Source organism: Neolamprologus brichardi, chromosome 8 (genome assembly GCF_056152115.1).
Source record: "Neolamprologus brichardi isolate AB-2024 chromosome 8, ASM5615211v1, whole genome shotgun sequence".
Taxonomy (NCBI): Eukaryota; Metazoa; Chordata; class Actinopteri; order Cichliformes; family Cichlidae; genus Neolamprologus; species Neolamprologus brichardi.
Window position 1 is genome coordinate 10,213,662 of NC_142111.1, and position 18,613 is coordinate 10,232,274.

At 39.0% G+C, this 18,613-nt stretch overlaps 3 protein-coding genes across 5 annotated transcripts; 1 reads left to right on the plus strand and 2 right to left on the minus strand.

The window, feature by feature from the left end:
* Nucleotides 1–206: 206 nt before the first annotated feature.
* Nucleotides 207–8,551, minus strand: pdpk1b (3-phosphoinositide dependent protein kinase 1b). 3 transcript variants are annotated; one of them, XR_437273.3, is made up of 15 exons: nt 8,323–8,551; nt 5,915–6,205; nt 5,656–5,698; nt 5,428–5,565; nt 5,188–5,332; nt 4,983–5,080; nt 4,457–4,532; nt 4,305–4,373; nt 4,084–4,180; nt 3,795–3,968; nt 3,371–3,588; nt 3,068–3,125; nt 2,623–2,775; nt 1,512–2,514; nt 207–298 (listed from the first exon to the last, which is right to left on the minus strand). XR_437273.3 is itself a non-coding variant. In XM_006801043.3 (14 exons), exons 1-14 carry the CDS (start codon nt 8,344–8,346, stop codon nt 2,401–2,403), a joined length of 1,698 nt encoding a protein of 565 aa, XP_006801106.2. In that variant the 5' UTR covers nt 8,347–8,551; the 3' UTR covers nt 207–2,400. The 3 variants fall into 3 exon arrangements, 2 of the variants coding, with proteins under 2 accessions (XP_006801106.2, XP_006801107.2); XM_006801043.3 differs by having other exon boundaries at nt 207–2,514; XM_006801044.3 differs by lacking the exon at nt 8,323–8,551 and adding an exon at nt 7,639–7,887 and having other exon boundaries at nt 207–2,514.
* Nucleotides 8,552–8,868: 317 nt separating this feature from the next.
* Nucleotides 8,869–14,039, minus strand: tsr3 (TSR3 ribosome maturation factor). The gene is made up of 6 exons (XM_006801046.3): nt 13,644–14,039; nt 13,245–13,455; nt 11,942–12,135; nt 11,666–11,836; nt 9,412–9,466; nt 8,869–9,185 (listed from the first exon to the last, which is right to left on the minus strand). The coding sequence occupies exons 1-6, from the start codon at nt 13,762–13,764 to the stop codon at nt 9,029–9,031; spliced, it is 909 nt and encodes a 302-aa protein (XP_006801109.1). The 5' UTR covers nt 13,765–14,039; the 3' UTR covers nt 8,869–9,028.
* A 54-nt stretch (nt 14,040–14,093) lies between these two features.
* gnptg (N-acetylglucosamine-1-phosphate transferase subunit gamma) lies at nt 14,094–17,571 on the plus strand. The gene is made up of 11 exons (XM_006801047.3): nt 14,094–14,235; nt 14,325–14,379; nt 14,459–14,526; nt 15,013–15,067; nt 15,202–15,285; nt 15,383–15,476; nt 15,894–16,008; nt 16,080–16,162; nt 16,839–16,967; nt 17,071–17,152; nt 17,230–17,571. Exons 1-11 carry the CDS (start codon nt 14,169–14,171, stop codon nt 17,307–17,309), a joined length of 912 nt encoding a protein of 303 aa, XP_006801110.2. The 5' UTR covers nt 14,094–14,168; the 3' UTR covers nt 17,310–17,571.
* The last annotated feature ends 1,042 nt before the right edge of the window (nt 17,572–18,613 follow it).

Genomic DNA, 18,613 nt, shown 5'->3' on the forward strand with positions numbered 1-18,613 from the left:
GTCAGCATGGAGAACAAAATCTCTTGATACGAAGAGCCTGTAAATATCTGTGTGAGCGAAAATGCACATCTTTGGAACTGAGGTGGAAAAAATAACTCTTAGATTTCGTGTACTCCTATGGTTGTCACTGAATACTTAAAGTATTTACACAAGCTTGTCAAGTTAGCACTAAAGCGCGTTAAAGTAATTTTCAGGACACAAAAACAGTGATAATGAGCCGGTACTTTATTTACATGCTGCAAAATGTGAGATGCCATTGCCACTGAATGATGCGGTTTCTCGACTGTCATGACCCAGGCTGTTGACAGAAGACAGGACACATGGCTTTATTGGTATGCCTAAATCCCTACATGCTTTAATTACTGGACTACCAAGCATTAAGTGGAAAATTCATCATTCAACATCTACTGACCTAGCGCACAAATAATCAGAGAGAATGAACAGATTCATTAAATTATCAGAATATGATTAAATCACTGAGCAAATAGAAAATGTATGATATAGTAAGAAAAAAGCTGTAAAATATTATAGTTTACAATAATTATTCACATTCAAAGGCTTTACATCTCAATACATACACAACATGGCCCCTGAACATGACTTCAATCCAAATATGATTCATATATTAGAATTTAAATAACACAGAATGAACTATAGGCTAAACAATAGCCATCAAATAACCTTATACAAGAATAAAAATACAAAAACTGTATCCTAATATCATTGCATTACTTGCTTCAGATTTTAATAATACATCATCTGTACATCACAGTTCTAGTCAGTTACAAGCCAGGTAGAGCTTCTACATACAATGTAACCGACTGCCATCGACTTGATTCAAACAATTTTTCTAACTAGAGGGGAAAACACTTCTCGTGCTTCCTCAACTTTATAGACAGATACAGCAATTTCATCGGTTATTTGGATGAGATAGATATTCTTTGACTGACATCCAACCACATCTGGCCCTGGGCCAGAGGGTCCCCAGTCACACACTGCACATACAGACTCAGCTGAAGGAAGAGGACCTTTGGAAAGACCGTAAGGTACTATGACAAAAAAATTAAAAGCATTATGATAATACATATTTCTAAAACAAGAGCACAAGTTAAATCAATCGCTTTAATTTCTATTGGGCCAAACATCAGAATGAAAAAAAAAAAAATAAAAAAAAAAAAATTAAAAATAGGCCAATGAGCCCAATGAGGCAGTTTTGCCATATTGTCCAGGGACAACAGCTTTACTGTGATTGCTTCTGAAAATGATAGTATGTGTATGCATCTCTGTTGATGGTGGTTTTCTGTTCAGCATGGGGTGGTCAGCACATAAGATTTTGTTTTGAATAGGGCATACTGAAGATGAGTGAACTATTCCACCAAATAAAAAAAACCCAAAGAAAAATAAAAAATTAAGAACTCACACCACAAAAGAAATAGCCAGTGAATGGTACAGAACAACCAAATCATTCAACAATAGTCTCCATGGTTTCCAATGCAGTCAAAAATACCCACCTTTACTTGAATAAACTTTATCTCCAGTGCCCTAGGAGAGAAGCGGACAAGGCTGAGCTACAAAAACTGGCCATGCAGGAAAGATAAGCAAGTTATGATTAGGAAGTACAAGCTAGTGGCATGTTTACCCACCCCCCTGTTAGCAAAACATCCTCGGCTATGGAAGGCTCATACTTATACAGAGACTGGTTCAGACCCACGTCTCACTGCAGACCGGCACTCTGCATTATTATATAGAGACCTTAACTGCAATAAGCAAAGTACCGAGAGACTAAAAAAACAACTCAAATACCGAGGGAAATATTTGGGTTCTGACAAAAATAGAGAGGATCTGAGTTTGGTAAACGTGTGAGACTGAACCATTTTACAGTATCTATAGAGTATATGCACTAAAAGTGGGGCTTGACTACAGCTTGCACATACAATGTAGGATTAGGATATGGTTTAATAAAGATATCATGAGAGGCGCTGGTTCACAAAAGCAAGATTTTGTGTCATCATCGAAGCAGGAAACCAGTCCTTGCGTTTGAGATAGTCGCAGCGGTACCCAAGCTTGTCACTCTACAAGACAAAGCTTGTCCTCCTCCCCCCTTGCCCACCCCCGCAGAATGTACAAAAAGCAGATGTGCATGGTGGAAGTCTTATCATCCATACATGGAAAAATGCAATAGAAGCCTCACAGAGAGCACAAAGAACAAGCAAAGCAACCCTAAATCCAAAGTTGTATTTTTCCCATGGTTCTACTCAGGAAAACAAACAAGGTCTAGATGCCAGCGTCTCTAAGAGTTTGTTTACATTGCGGTGATGAAGGGCACTAAAGAGGGTGTTACTCTGCTCAGTGATTGGCCTCAGAGCTAAAGAGGAGTGGGCACAGGGTGAACCTGTGCTCCTATAGGCCAGGGTTTTGGTGCCTTTGATAGATCTTTCTCCACACTTCCTGGATCTTCTTACACCATCTGTCTGCATTCCCGCTGGGGTCCATCAAATAGTATGTCCGGTTAGGCTGCAAACATCATAGGAAAAACATTTACATATGTTTTATTATTTTATATAAAACTGAAGGAAATATTAAGATCTGTCAAAAAGGTATCACAAATCAATAATTGTGTACCGTGTGAACAAAGAAGGTTTTGAAGTTCTTGGCCTCGGGGCGTAACTCTAAGGACCAAGGAATCTCCCCCTTCAGGACCCTGTTGACAGGATCCACGTAGTACAGGTGTGGTCCTTCAGTGAGAAGCAGCTGTCTCCGTCGGGCGAACAGACCCTGCAAAGGAATGCAAACATCTCATTGCTTCACCAACAGAGGGGGCTACGAGGCCAGCGACACTTTGCACAGTACAACAGGGAATTCCCCTTTACTTCCCATTTGACAGCAGTGAAAAGCAAAGGGAAGTGACTTCACTGATCTGTAGCCAACTCAAACTGGAAAACTCCACAGAGTCTAGCTGGCAGAATAGTGTAAAGTACTAAAAGATGTCTTTTTTTTTTAAAATACTGAAACAATGCAATAAAGTAATATTAAGGATTCAAATATATGCCGTAGAATTCACACACACCTTTCGTTTATCCACTGGGCCCATTTTCAGGATTAGGTTATTCTCCACAAACTGGTGCCTGTGTTGATACACAAAAACGCAAATGGTAACTACACAATTTTTTAAAACGAAGTAACATAACTAATTGTTAATCCACATTTCTAAATCATTCACCAAAAATCTCTTATGGTTTCCAGTGCAGTGAAAAATATTTCCAGGATACAAGAAAGACATTGATTCAAAATTGGTTTTGATATACATCCAACAAAGAACAGCACATGACACAGACATTTTAACAGGGATGGAGAAATGGAAGGGGTTTACCAGGGGTTTCCAGTGGTCTGTTTATCCAGCAATAACTGCTTCTCTTCTTCAGTGAACTGCAGGTCCAGCTCAAAGGAGTTGTTGTCCAGGTCGTGGATATACTGCTCAATGTTGCTGCTGGACCTCTGCGGCGGCGTTGAGTCATGTGGCGACAGGGAGTGTGATGAGCTGGACGGGGCCACCTGCATGTTGCTGAACTGGCTCAGGAGGTCATCGTACTGAGAGTCATAAAGAGACAGTGTCTCGTTATGAAAGGTGCATTGATGTTATGCTGATAATTTATGACTTGTTTACGGTTTGGATGAATCTCTGAGCTTCAACAAGGTCTCAAACCTGATGCTCTCTTTGAATGAGCAAACAACAGCCCAAAACAAACAAAAAAAACATACCAAGACTGTTACCATAGTAAAGTAAAATATCTTACATTTCCATAGCAGTCCTCATCATCTTCAGACATTGCTGGCAGGTAGGGTGTGAGCTTGGGAGGTGTCTGTAGGTGAAGGTCACTCCAGGAGATGGTGTCAAAGAAGGGGTGCTGCTTCAGTGGTTCGTACCCTCCCATCTCTTCACAGCCAAGCCGCTTGGTTGGGTCCAATGACTGAAATTGAAATAAAACGTAAATAGCCAACTTCTAAACAGGTAACTGATTAACTTATTTCCAAATTATTACCAAAGGAGGTTGAAATGTGTTATTGTGATATGCAATGACATACCAAAAGCCGTTCAACAAGATCCTTAGCTTTGGGGAAGAATTTCTCTGGGAATTCATACTCCAGCTTTATTATTTTCTGGAATATCAGGTACTCATTTCTACAGCAATTAAAGAGAAAAGAAAAAGTGTAACAAGTGAACATTGGTGTGTTTGGTTCGGATTTTTTGCACTTGAAAAAAACAATTAAGAAAAATTGAGTTTTGTAAACACAGTAGTTCTTACCCAGCTCTGAATGGTGGTAAACCAGCCACCAGCTGATAGATAATACATCCCAAGGCCCACAGGTCAGAGCTAAAAATTAAAAAGTAAACAGTTATAAAATTGCAGGAATGATGCCCACCCTGAGCTGAAAAACCTAATAAAAATCTCATTACCTCTTGCAGGCTGATTTCTCTGTTAGTAGCTCTGGAGACACATACTGCGCTGTTCCAACAAACGAGTTTGCTCTCGCTGCCAAAAAACAAACAAACAAACAAAACAAAAGGGTAAAAAGACAAGTTCTCCTTTCTTAAACATGTTCTATGCAGCATGTATTAAATGCTTTTCTACTGTGCAAAAAGATCATAATTTAACATAGGTGACAAGCTTGCAAGTTACTTCACCAGCTACAAAGATTGCATTGCTTTCAGCCATAATCAAACCACAGAACAAAGCTGATGTGTAACCGTCAACTGCTTTCTACAGTCAAAGCAAAAGCAGGGGCAGTTACCCAAGTTAGCTATAAGTCTGTTAGTAGCATGAACAAGTGAACTTTGTCAATATATTGGATTCACTCAGTGATAATAATAACAGCAGATTTCTGAAACTTATGCTCAGTCCCTTGAGGTCAGTTAAGACTATATTTATGCTGGTCATACTTTGCCACAAGGAGCATAAAGAAAATCAGCACTGTGATTATACCTTGTTTACTGTCTGATGGTAACTGTTTTGCTGTTCCAAAATCTGTTATCTGAATGTGCATCTCTTCACTCAGAAGAATATTTTCTGGTTTCAGATCTCTGAAATTAAAACAATAAGAATTGTGAGCAAAAACAAACGCTTAGCAGCAAGTGAAATTTTTATAGCAAAACCTGCAAAAAGGACATAACAAAGGGTGTTGTTTTACCTGTGTATTATCCCCTTATTGTGTAGGTATTCTAGAGCACAAACTATTTCAGCTGAGTAGAATCTAGTGCAGGTCTCATCAAATGAACCAATTTTGCGAATGTATTTCAGGAGCTCGCCGTTCTTAGCATAACTAAGACCAAAATCTAAGACAGACTGGTTAAGGAAAACTTCTTAAACAAAACAGTAAAACACGTGTTAGGAAATAGGCCTTGATAGACTGAATTTGTTAAAAGGATACACAGCTTCTCATCATCTTGAAATGTGAAGTAGAGTTTGACAAAGAACGGGTGATCAAGACTTGACATCAAATCCCTCTCTCGTTTCACATACTGGGTTTTGTTCTCCTTCACAATATGGCGTTTCTCTAAAATCTTAACTAAAGGAGAGAAAAGAGAATATTAGTAAACGTAAACCCAGCAACATTTTCCTTTTAGTCTAACTCAACTCATTATACATTATTACTTACTTGCATATTCTTTCCCTGTTGCCTGCTCTCTTGCCAGGACAACCTAAGAATAAGAAACAACAGTGAGATGATATGGCATGTAACCAACCAGTCAGATGTTGAGGGAAAATCATAATAATATTTCCTTGGGCTTACTTGTCACTTCACCTAAAATGAACTCAGCATGACTCATCCGAGTACATTAATCAAAATAACGCTAGCATGTAGCAACATCTTCCTCGGCACATTTCAAAAGCTAAGTGGAATGTAAGTTACATACCGTTGAGAAGGAGCCCTCTCCCAGTATCTTGCCAAATTTAAAGTCCTCTGGCCTCTTTTTGCGTGGCTGAGAAGCCTGGACGGCTGGCTGTGTGCAGAGCTGTGGGGCCTGGCTGCTAGCAGATGCTCCTACAGCACAAGCCTGTGAGGCTGCGCCCTCCATGCTGGGGCAGTGGCTGCTGCTTGCGCCTGGGATTGCAAGTGGCGAGCAGGAGTCAGGGTGGTTTCTTACCATTGATGGATGCGAGCAGGAACAGATGACAACGCTGGGCTGAATGGGCACAACATCATACTGTAAGAAAAAGAGAGACCATATTAAGCAGGGTGACACAGGTAAATAACAATTCACATGTGGAAAGGCTCTTTACTTGAGAAAGCTGAGGGACTGTATATCCATCTGAACTACTACTGGATTGAACATAACAGTGACGACAAAAATATCAGGATAAAATAGTAACAATTTAACATTTCAATAATGTTTTCAATAAAAATGAATGCATAGAGAAAATGTGTTTTGTTATTCAGCACTTTAAACTATCACTTAAATGAGGAATTTCAGGTTTTTCCATCAGTCTGAGATGGATTTAGTAATCGATGCGGTTATTAGTTGTCAAAATACAGATTAGATGGCCCAAGGAGCACACGACAAAAGCAGCTAAACTTAATTACTGAAAAATATGAGCTTCCTAGAACATCACCGGCACCAGTGACAAAGGTGAGTTGAGATGTTTACATAGATGAGACTAAAAGAAGTTACCCACCACAACCACAGTCTTCTCACTCTACTGACACCTGAAAGTTCCCACTGGTGTAAACAACACTTTGAAGAATTTTCTTTCATATGCTTTGAAATCTCTGAACTTTCTCATTGCACTCCATCATGAAAATTAACTAAATTAATTAATTATTTTTTAATGATAGCTATATCTACATTGCTATGCAGTTCTTTATTAGCATGAAGGAACTCCATGTAGAATTTTGTTGTGCAACCTTGCGTTGCGTTATGATAATAATTTATCCTGACTCTTAAATCTCTTTCACAAAGTATACATATGACACATGAAGAGAAAGAAATGTACTCACATATTACACTGAGCACTTTACAGGCTGTTGGCTTAAAATTATTGTTGCTTATAGTTCTGTAAATTACAATAACCTAAACATACTACTACAAGTGAGACCACTTGTAGACCAAAGTCTAACAGTGATAAGAAGGAACTGCTTAAAGAGCCACTTCTGAGCCTGGTGGTCCCACCCACCTGTGTTCAGGCTGTAAAAACTATGTCAAAGTTAATTTTTCATGTGACAGTGATACTTGAGACATAAACTGCGCTGAACTCACACCATCTATGTGTACATAATCAAACTGACATGGCAGCTGAGGCACACCAACTGCCTGTTTAAAACTTAAAGATAGTGCTTCCTAAAAATTCCCGGTACCGGTGTCATTTATATATAAACACATTGAATTACCCGAACAATAAGTGTGTAGTTTATCTGGCAGTTCAGTTTACGTTTAATTAGTTCAGTTGGCCTAGCTTTTTCTCATTCAAAACCAAGGTGTGGCCATTATTTTAGCTGCCTATTCCGGCCTATTTCAGCTAGCCATATAACTACCTACTGAGTCACTGCTATTGGTCAGGCATGTAATGGTTGGAGGAAAACGCCGAATAACGTTTTCCTAACTCTGAGAAGTCGTGAAACAACCGCCCTGTGCGAACTTACCTTGCTAACAAGCTAATGTTAGCTCCTGTTGGCTTGTCAAATAATGCCGGCCATCGCTGACAGTGAGTTACAAACTTAACGCCAACAGTCAATTAGCTAACGTTAGCAAATCAGGCAACACAAGCAACTTCAAAACCGTGTGGCATTTTCAAGAAACGTCACTTAATCGTGTTCAAAGTTAGTTTCCTGCCGTTTATATGAAGATTTGAAAGTTGACACTCGAATAGCACAACGCTTTCCTTCAAAATATATGCTAACCAATGGAAGAACGCAATAAAGCTAATGCTAGCCTACTAGCAAACGGGGATATCGAAAGCGCGAACCTGTTAAGCTATCAATAGCCAATAGTTACTGGTAGAGGAAAACGCACATGTGTCCCCTGTAACTATTATCGTGTACTGGTAAACGTTTCAAAAGGCCCAAATAAGTCGAGAAAGTGTGACTCGTGAATACTGTGTGAGATTTGACGATCCAAATTAACAAGGCAAACACTGGGTGTTGCGATAGCCAACATTAGCAAACTAGCAAGCTGCTAGTGAGTCGTAAGGCTAAGCGATCTCCTGCAGCTAGCACTGCTCTTCAAATGAAGGCCCGACGTAACTATTTATCCCCACAAAGCCTCTACACTGACCATTTTGAGCACCGGCTTCGAGCTGGTATTCACGGCAAAGTTGTAACACTTACCACCTGACTTGTAGCTCTTGCCATGAGAGTTTTCAGCGAGTATTTATTTGGAATAAAATAATTAGAGAAGCTCCAGTAATGGCTGCCTCTGCGCCTTCATTTTCGAGCTGTGACGTCGTTCCACAACAATGTTACCGCAGGACAGCAGAGGAGAGTCCCGCTGTGTCCGCCCCCTCGCCACATTAACAACCTACTGAACTTCATCTTACTGATATGGCCGGAGTCAGACGGTAGCAGTTGTGGATATTCAAATACCGCAGTAGACGTGGCCTACAAACTCCCGTTTTAGACCAACTTTGAATATATGGCAGTAAGAAGGATCTACAGGTCTTTTTTTATTCAAGTCTAACTAAACTTAAGTGAAGAAGCACTCCTAAATACCCAAACTGACAAAAATGACCAATATCCATAAAACGCTTTGTGTGAAACTGAAACTAACCAAGTATATTCCAACAAACACAAGTTTAATCTAATAAATATTTTGTCAATAAACCAAGAATATAATGTGTAAATGTCAGTAATAATAATAATAATAATAAACACCCTTATTTTATTTCTATTTAGTTGACATGCATCAAAGTTCATTAATTTACATAGAAATATAAGCAAAAAAAAAAAAAACCATAACCATTCATATGTGCCAAAATATTTTTTGAGCATTTTAAAACAGTCGTGTATTTTAAAAAACCCAAGGTTGAATTATGATTTAGTGTAAAGTCTTTGATTCAATCCTCCTCTTCTCATGGTCATGTGAGCTTGTTCTTGTCTCCTCAATGCTTTCCGTTTCTTCATCTTCTGCCTCATCTTCGTCATCTTCCTCTGTGGGGTCTGTGTCCTCACTGGAGTCATCTTCTACAGGTGCACTAAACACAAAAATGAACTCAGTAAACATAGGAAGCAAATCGTTAAAGCCTATTTTAAGAGAATTCTTGCCATTTTTAAAATTATGCTGGTAATTTTTATGCCATATAAACATCACCACTAAGAGAACTAACTTACTAACTAACTAAAGTCAAATATAACCAAAGATTTCTTGGTACATTTATTTAATTATTGTAATAGATACCTGAATGCTAGATCAATACTTACCACTGACGTCTGTTGAGATTCATGCATTCTACTCCAGAGTTAACATCAAATGGATCTGTGAACAAAACAGATGTGTAGCTTTCATTACGAGGACAGTTAATTCAGCACTATAGGTCACTCAGCAACAAAAATACACATCCAGATTCTAGACATTTCCAGACAATCAGCCTGGATACTGACTTCCTAATCTCAGCCAGATGTGTTCAGAGATGCAAGCAAAATCAAATGAGTCAAAATCCAATAAGGAAAGGAAAAAGAAACAACAAGGCAGCCTGATTCCAAGGCAAGGAAACAATGCAAGGAACAGTTATATCAATGTCCACAGAATAATCAATCAGATAAAACCGTTCATAATGACATTAATTCCCCCTTGGAATATTCATTACTAAGTGTCTTTAAAGTCTTAAGAATAATATGAGTTTTATATCTTATAAACAAATATGAGAACACTGGTTTCCCAGTGACAATTTAGCAAATGTGAATCACAACAAGAAACTATAAAAAATTATTCATTAGCAATTACTCAGATTCAGCCATTTCCAAAGTGAACCTTTCCAAAATAAAAATACATTTGAATCAAACAGTTGATTATGACCAACAATACTGTGCAAAAATCCCTCATTTCTTAATATTTGCTTCCAAAGTGGTTTCAAGCAATAGTTCTCCAGGCTCTCTGAACCTCTTTCAAAGTTTGTCTTTGGATAGTGGCTGCTTTTTCACTCATTTTCAATCCAGTCCAATACCTGACCACCAAGCCACTTAACACAGACTCGTGAATTAATCAAACACAAAAAGGGACCCAACTCAAGAGATGACCTTTGTTGTTTCTACACTGCAGAAAATTAAGCCAAGAACCAACTTTAATTTGTATCTTTAGGCACTTTCTTGTTACAAAAACACATCATTTGTTGGAGTATGGAGTATTAAATTTTTTTACATTTTTGAATCAAATCATCATCAATATATACAGAGAAGTTCAGAAGAGATGTGCTGGGAAAATGTATCTTGCCAAAATTTACACACTTAAGAATGTACATTCAAATTTTCATCCACTATCTGGTGATACCACCATGTTGAAAGCATCTAACTGGCAACGCCTTCAATTTTTCAGCAAACACATGGCCAATGCAGTAATAGCATAACTGGATAGAAAAACAGACAGTTGAACACTATCAGTCATGGATCGGCCTCCCCAGAGCCTGGGCCTCAACATTACTGAAGCAGTGCGGGATCTTCTTGACAGAGAACAGAACCAAAGGCAACCAGCATCCAAGAATGAATGTCCTTCAAGAAGCCTGGAGAACCATTTATGAAGACTACTTAAAGAAAAGGACCAGAAATCTAGTCAGAAATAGTTCAGGCTGTGTTGATGAATAAATGTGCTCACATCAAATATTCACTTTCAACCTCATTAGAATAGTATTAGCCTTATACGCTATATTTCCATATTTGTTTGCATGTGTCTGAATAAATCACTGCACCTATTTTGCATTTTCTACGCAAAATATGAAACACTTAGGAGTGGCTCAAGATTTTTGCACTCAGGAGGTCCTTCAAGAACTAATTACCTTCTAAGTCCTTTTTTTCTAGTTTGTATTTGTTATTAGGAAATCTAAAGTGATGCAACAGCTAGCCACTTCAACACAACTTCCTGCTTTAGTCTTATTTTCTTGTTTCAGCCTCTTTGTTTTCTTTCTTTGCTGCTGCGTGATTTCTGCATTCTCTTTTTGGTGTTTTAGGGTTAACACAGCTAATGTTTTACCAGTAACCCCAAAAGACAATCAAAGTTTCCTTGCCAGAAATAAATCACTACTTTGTAGTAGGAGCTAATGCAAACACTAATGATCCATGCCCACTTTTAACTGCACTACAGCAGGTCTCATTTTGCACTAAATGGTTTACATATTTTTTCCAAATTGTTATATTGTTATTTATTGTTATATTGTTGCTATCACAACACTCAGTGTTTGCCTTGTTATTGTATGTTTCATATGCTATACGTTTTTTTTTTTTTTTTTTTATTGTTCTTGCAACAGTTACAAAGATACAAAAATGCGCCTAAACTTAACAGTTACTGGAACCTGTCATCTGAAAGCTCTTAAAGTCCAATAAATGTGATTTATTTAAGAGCCACTACTTGTACATGAAGCCAAACTACAGCTAAAATAAGAAAGAGGTTGAACCAAAACACAGTGACCCTCTACCTCCACTGCTACACAAACCCAGACACTGCGTAGAACCCCAGGTTATTTACCAAACTCCTCCTCTTCCTCTGGTTTAGAAGTAAGAAACTCTTTCTCTACACCAAGGAGCTCTTCTTCCGACTGACAAGCAGCGTAGCGGCCAAGCAGGACTTTATTGAGCTCCAGAAACGTTGTCCCCCACTTAAATTTCTTCAATAAGAGCAATGCCAGTTCCTCAAAACCTGCAATATCAGAAACAATATGTCACAGTTTAACTGCCATAACCAAAATAAGACACAAAAAGCAGTTGCTGCGGTATTCCTGAATAACTAAACCTAAACCCTTACCTACGATGCAGAACGTGGCAGCAAAAGCTTCAACGCAGGACAACTTGCAAGGCTTGCCATAATTTACAGGGTTCGCAGCTACGAGGTACGGCAGTAACCTGGGATGACTTCCAACCATCTTATTGAAGGGTGTCTCCTCCAGTTTGGCCCAGGAGCAATCAATCACTGCGAGCCCATTGTTGGCCACAATCTCTCTGTGCAGACAAAACATGGAGAAAAAAAATCGCTTTGGATTGCATCACAACAGTGACACAAATTATAGAATTTATTTAATTTTCATAACCAACAAAACACTTTGATATAGTAACATTTGTTTTAATATAACAATGCATTGGAATGTCTCAAGTTTTTAATATGACTGATCTTGAAGATCAAGCTCTACATGGGGTAAATAATCAAGTAATAAATCTAAAAGGAGGGCCTTTACACTCAGGGGACACTTTATTAAGTACACTTTGCTAGTCCTGGGTTGTACCCCTTTTGCCTTCCTAACTACCTTAATTCTTCATGGAATAGATTCAACAAGAAGTTTGAAACCTTGTTCCTCAGAGATTTTGGTCCATATCGACATGACAGAATATAACAGTTGCTGTAGATATACATCCATGATTCAAAACTTCTGGATTGAGATCTGGCAATTGAAGCTGTCATTTTACTACAGTCAAGAAACCAGGCTGAGATGATGGAAGCAGCTACCATGAGATGGGTACACTGTGGTCATAAAGGGATGGACATCATCAGAAACAAAACTCAAGTAGTATGTGGTGCTAAAACACTACTCTGTTGGTACTCTACGGTCCAGAGTGTGCCGACAAAATATTTCCACACATTTACACCACCAGCAGCAGCTGGACTTGCTGATACAAGGCAGGATGGATCCATGCTTTTGTGTTGTTTACCATCCAAATGTGTCAGCAGAATCGAGACTGATCAGAGCAGGAAACATTTTTCCAAAAACTTCAGTTTTGATGAACCTGTGTGAATTGTTGCCTCAGTTTCCTGTTCTTAGCTGACCCAGTGTGGTCTTCTGCTGCTGTATCTAATTTACTTCAAGAGTCCACATTGTACTTTAATAGATGTTCTTCTGTATTTCATGGTCCTAACGTGTGTTTATTTCACCTACTGTTGTTACTCTGAACACTGGCATTAAAAAAAAAAACATTTTCACCCTGAGAACACTTGTTAATGAGTAACTAAACAGGTGTGCATCAAAATGTGTATATAAATAGTTATATGAGGTGGTCTATAGCTACAGATTCTTTGATTTCATTGGCTGAAGTACAGAGGAAACAGCTGAACAAACCTGTCTGCTGGCGTCACATACTTCATGCCCATTGGACTCAGTATGAGCCCGTTGAATCTCTGATTGAGTCTCAGGTTGCGTACAAAGCCCTTCCTCACCAACTTTCTGCCAGTACAACGTTTGGGATCGCAGTGACCCAACTCCCACATGGCAAGTGGGCAAGGAAGCTTCACCTGAGGGGCCTCTGCTCCCTCCTCCCTGTGAAGACTTGCTGAGGAGAGAAAGTTCACAATCTCAGATTTCTCAAGTGTTTACACCATATCGAGTGTTATCAGTCCTGAGCAATGGGCACTTTTTCCTAGTGTAAACAGCATTTAATGATGCTGACGCTATTGTAAATAGCATGCCTTACAGCCAACATGTTAAACATTTTTGCATTAGAGATAATCAATACACTACCTTCCAAAGCAGTGTGCATTTCTTCTGTAAAGGCCTCTAAAGATTTCCCTTTCATTTTGTGACGTTTGTCTTTGCCCTTGTTGTCAGGACGGACAAACTTTCCCTGCTTTTTTCGTCCCATGCTGCTAGTTAACTGTCACTGTCAGACTGTCACTGCAACGAACTGACCAAGAAGTATGACTTAAGCTATCTGGCTATCCTGCTGACAACAGTTTCGTCTAACAAAGAGAACTGCCCCAAAAAGAAGCAAAAACTTCTTATTTGCAATAGGAATTAGACATAAGCAACTTTCAAGACTTTATCACAAACTAGTAGTAGTCTCCTTTCATCCGGCACCACTTTCATATGAAGTATAACCTAGCTTGACTGGCTTCGTATCGTGGTAAGCACGTCGCAGTCCCATATGAAAAACACGCATGCTCACGGCTTATTTTGATCACGTGGCGTGTCACCTGACCGGAACGAGCAAAAGAGGAAATGTAGACAGAAAAGTAACACTTTAACGCCTTCATAACGTAAATAATAATGCGTTGTTTCAGTTACCGAGTAGCTCATTTAATAAGTTTGTGTTTTGTCTGCGTGTATCTGTTCAGTAAGTACAGCTTTACTGCGCAGCTTCATTCAGAGATTATAATCTAAACAGAGCTCCGTGTGTCTGATCTCGGCTTGTTTTTAATGCAGTTAACTATGGATCCGCCGGTAAAATGAAGATAGTCGAAGAGCCAAACACATTTGGGTACGTGAAGCAAAATAAGTTCACATTGTGCAGTTTTGTTGACTTTGGTCTGCTGCTAATGGATCTACTTTGTGTCCAGGCTGAACAACCCTTTTGTGGCTCAGGGCAGCAGACTGCAACCTAAAGTGACCCCAGCTCCAGTATCTGGTAAAACAAACTCATCATTTAAATATTTAAACCGGGGGTGTCAGACATAAAGAGGAAAGGAGGCGTAGATTTCTGACTTATAAGTGTATTTCAGGACTTTTCCTCCATTCATACCATAGCAAAACCTTTGTCTTATAGTTGTAGTACACTCAAGGCGATGGACTACCAGAACTGTTTTCTGTCATTTCTGGCATTTATTGCTCACAATTTAAGTCCAAAGAGTAACGCTGACAGACTTTTGTTTGCTACAGCAGCATTTCTTTATCTTTGCACTTCTTTTTTCTTATATTGTGACATTTTAGGGATTAAATGTTTTATTAGATTTCTTTACACTGACAAAAGGGGAGTTTCACTGCTTCAGCCCACTTAAGGTTAATCCCTGATTTAAAGCCTCAATTCATTAAATTATGTGTAAAATGTTCTAAATGTTGACTAAAGGGTCCTTTAGATGTTCTGTCTCATCAAAGCAATGATTTCCTCCTTAAGGCCCAGTGCACCTTCATCAGCTTGCTGGAAAGTGCTTCAGTCTCACGGAGTCGACGTATGTATTTAACCTGTCATACAGTAGTATATTCCACCATCTCTCCACAGTGCAGACCATTAGATTATTACATGTTGGATCTGAGCGTCTGGAAAATACAAAACAAACAATAGCATGTTGTCCTCACTTTGCAGGTATAAATATGAATTCTGTCCATTTCACAACGTCACTCAGCATGAGCAAACATTTAGGTGGAATGCCTACAGTGGGATCTTAGGGTAAGAAGCTCCAGAAACAAAACACAAACCAGATGTAAATGTGTGAAGCAGGCTGTTGGCTTCTTGTGGGAGTCAGGTTTGTGTTTGGTCCCTGCAGGATCTGGCAAGAGTGGGAAATGGCAAACAACACTTTCACCGGCATGTGGATGAGAGACGGCGACACTTGTGGAAACAGAAACAGAGAAACAAAGGTATCTAAACCTTTAAAATCCTCCTGGTAATCCACTGACAAGATTTTGTGCCCCATCTTGAATATGAGGCCAACACTTTGCAATGCTAATTATTGCTTGAATGTATTGTGCATGTAAACATAACAACTAGTGCCAAACCGAGTCAGAGACAACTGGCAAATCATCCCATCAGCCCTTAAAGTTATGCTTTTCCTTGTTTTCTGCCATATACTCACTTGCTGTTCAGACCTGCCTTTTATGGGGGTCAATCAATTGGAACAAAAGTGGCTTAGAGTGAGTGGGGGAAGGGAGCTGTTTCAGTCAGTGGAGATCTCGACTAGAGTCTAAGAATAAATATGTGGAACTGGGAATTACTTTCTTACTCAGCAACATGAATAAGAAATTGTGTTTTCTTTCTTTCTTGTCATGGATCTGCAGGTGATTCTGGTCTGCAGCACAAGAAGCAAGCTCGCTCAAGTCTCAGAGCCCAGTACCTGTGTGTACTCGCTAACCTTTGAGACCCCCCTTGTTTGCCATCCACATTCTCTTTTAGGTAAGTTAAGCAGGACTTACTTTCATGCCAATGGGGATAGGGTTACTTATAAATTCTGTGCTCTTTTAAAGTGTATCCAACTCTGAAAGAGGAGCTACAGAAGGAATGGGATGAAGCGGAGCAGGCTCGCTATGAAGGACTTATAACTGAACAGGTGAGGGCCAGTTTGGTAGGTAAACAAATACTGCAGTATGACTTGCTTCCTCTATGCTTTTCATCTATGTCAGTTTATGCCACCTGTGAGATGATGAAATGTAGATGCAGAAAATATAGTGGATATAAACGATAGACTTAGTGAAGCTAAAATTCAAGCGCTTTAAAGCTGCATTCTTTTTAATGGCCACCAGGGGGCGAGTCACCTGTTTGCAAAAAGACGTCCAGTTGTACAGACGTCTAGGAGAAAATAAGTCTACTGCTCACTTGATTTACATTATCAGTAAACACCTTCCAGATTAGTTCATCTTCTCAGCTGCTTAACACATGCTGTACTCAAATTTTGTTGAGTACAGTATCTGTTAGCATGTCTATTAAAGTGAAAAATGAGCATAAAACAGTATACTTGTGATTCACAAGTGCACCCATATTATCATGCAGCGTCCTTCAGTTTCCTCATTCATCACATGAGTTTTCAAAACGTCAAAAATATGACAACACCAAAAAAGGTCTGTTTACAGCTTTGTGTCCATCTTTTATGTACAGTTATTGTAGCTGAAAATCAGACACCTCTGATTGAGCTCTGTTATGGTACACACATTTCAAGGTGTCCTTTGTTATGTACATTTTAATTATTCGTGGAATGGTTATGTTTACATTTTGTACATGTGCTCCAGGGATACAACAATCTCTTAAAGGGTATTTTTGAGGACGCCGGACTGCTGAAGAGTCGGAAAGTAAAAGTCAAGGTTCAAGAGGCAGCAGCTGATTCAGAAAGTCAAAACTCTTTAGAGAAATGTAAAGCGGTGTGTAACCTTTCCAAGTAGTATCTCTTCTAACATTACAACAAAATCACAATACAAGCTCAATAGTGGGTTTTTTTTTTTTTTTTGTATATTTTTTCTACAGGACTACCAAAAACTGAGAGAAGAGACTGAGAGATTGCGAGCTCTTCTTACTCAACATAACATTCCTTTTACTTCTGAGACAAGTGAGTGAAGTCAGTCTTCACTCATTTAAGTCTCGTACAGTTTATATGAATGATTTTTTTCCCCCTATATGTGACAGATGACGCAAAAGGTACAATGAGCGTGACGGTTAAGGATCAACACTTAAGAGGAGACAACGGACTCATTGATGTTCAGTGAAGATTACCTGGAGCAAAAACGAGCCAAAGCACCTGAGCGGAGTTTGTTGATCAGCATCAGAGAGACGCATAAAGTAACCGGACAACACTGGTAGTGCTCAGGCTGTTGGTACTGCAGAATAAAACTTTGCAAGCGTAGCTGAGAGTGGGTAATTTTTTTTTATGTATTTTTTTTGTCAAGGATTCATCACTGAGCTGGAACTCTCCAAGACTATGAAAAGACACCATCGTGCATGAAAAATAAAATGAGCTTTGAAAATGTTTACAGCTGTCTCATCTTAAGTTTCAATTCATCAGTAAGTTTATTTAGTTTTTTGTTGTTGTTGCAGAACGACTTGGTGTAGACTTGCACCACATTTCTCTTTTCTCTACATTTTCAAGTATTGACAAGTAGATGTCTTATTATTAACTTATTTTCAGTCCAGGTTTGTTTGTCTGTTAAGCCTAAAGCAATAAATTGACAGCAGAACGTCATGTCCGTAAGACATGAGGGGAAAATATCCAGCCAACCTGACATAGAATCTAAGAAGCGCCTACTGTTCACTGAAGCCTCAACAGAAATGGACAAAGGGAGAAGGGTGGCTGTCAGACAGCTACTCTTCAAAAAGCCAGTCTGGAGAACTATTCCTGAACACCACTTGAAGACATGACAAGAAAGCAGACTTCAAGAGTTCAGACTGTGTTGAAGAGTAAAGGTGGTCACACAAAATATTGATTTTCAAGCTCAGAGTTTGTTTTTGCCTTTTACCCTGCATTTCCATGTTTGCATATTTCAATATCCTGACAAGATATAATAAAATGAGGAGTAAATTTTTTTTTGTTCATACATATGCAAGTAACCGAAAAAACATCGTCCATATATACAAAGTGGCTGAAAAGCATTTATGTCTTTGTGTTGTATTTGGGTGCATTTGTATAGGAAATGAAGTCATCACAGCTAGGCTAGATATTGACTTTGTTTCCTTCCTCTGTGTTTGTGTCCTATATTAAGACTCAAACACATGTTCCTGTCATACTGCACTCAAAGAAGTAACAGCCGGTCATTTCCGACTTCACTTTTGCCCGATTGAGATACGCACAACACAGCTATATTAATAGTCTGTGAAAGATGCGGGTAAAATGAATCACCCGCACGCTTACTGAGTCACAAAAACCAGATGATAAGCAAATATAAAATGTATGTAGAGAACATAACCCAGTGGTCTGGTATGTGTTTGCTACTGTGATTACAAGGAGAGTGCAAAAGTAAAGTCATTCAGTTCAGTGGCTTCACTGATTATGGGCCTTGACGTGCACAAACATGTC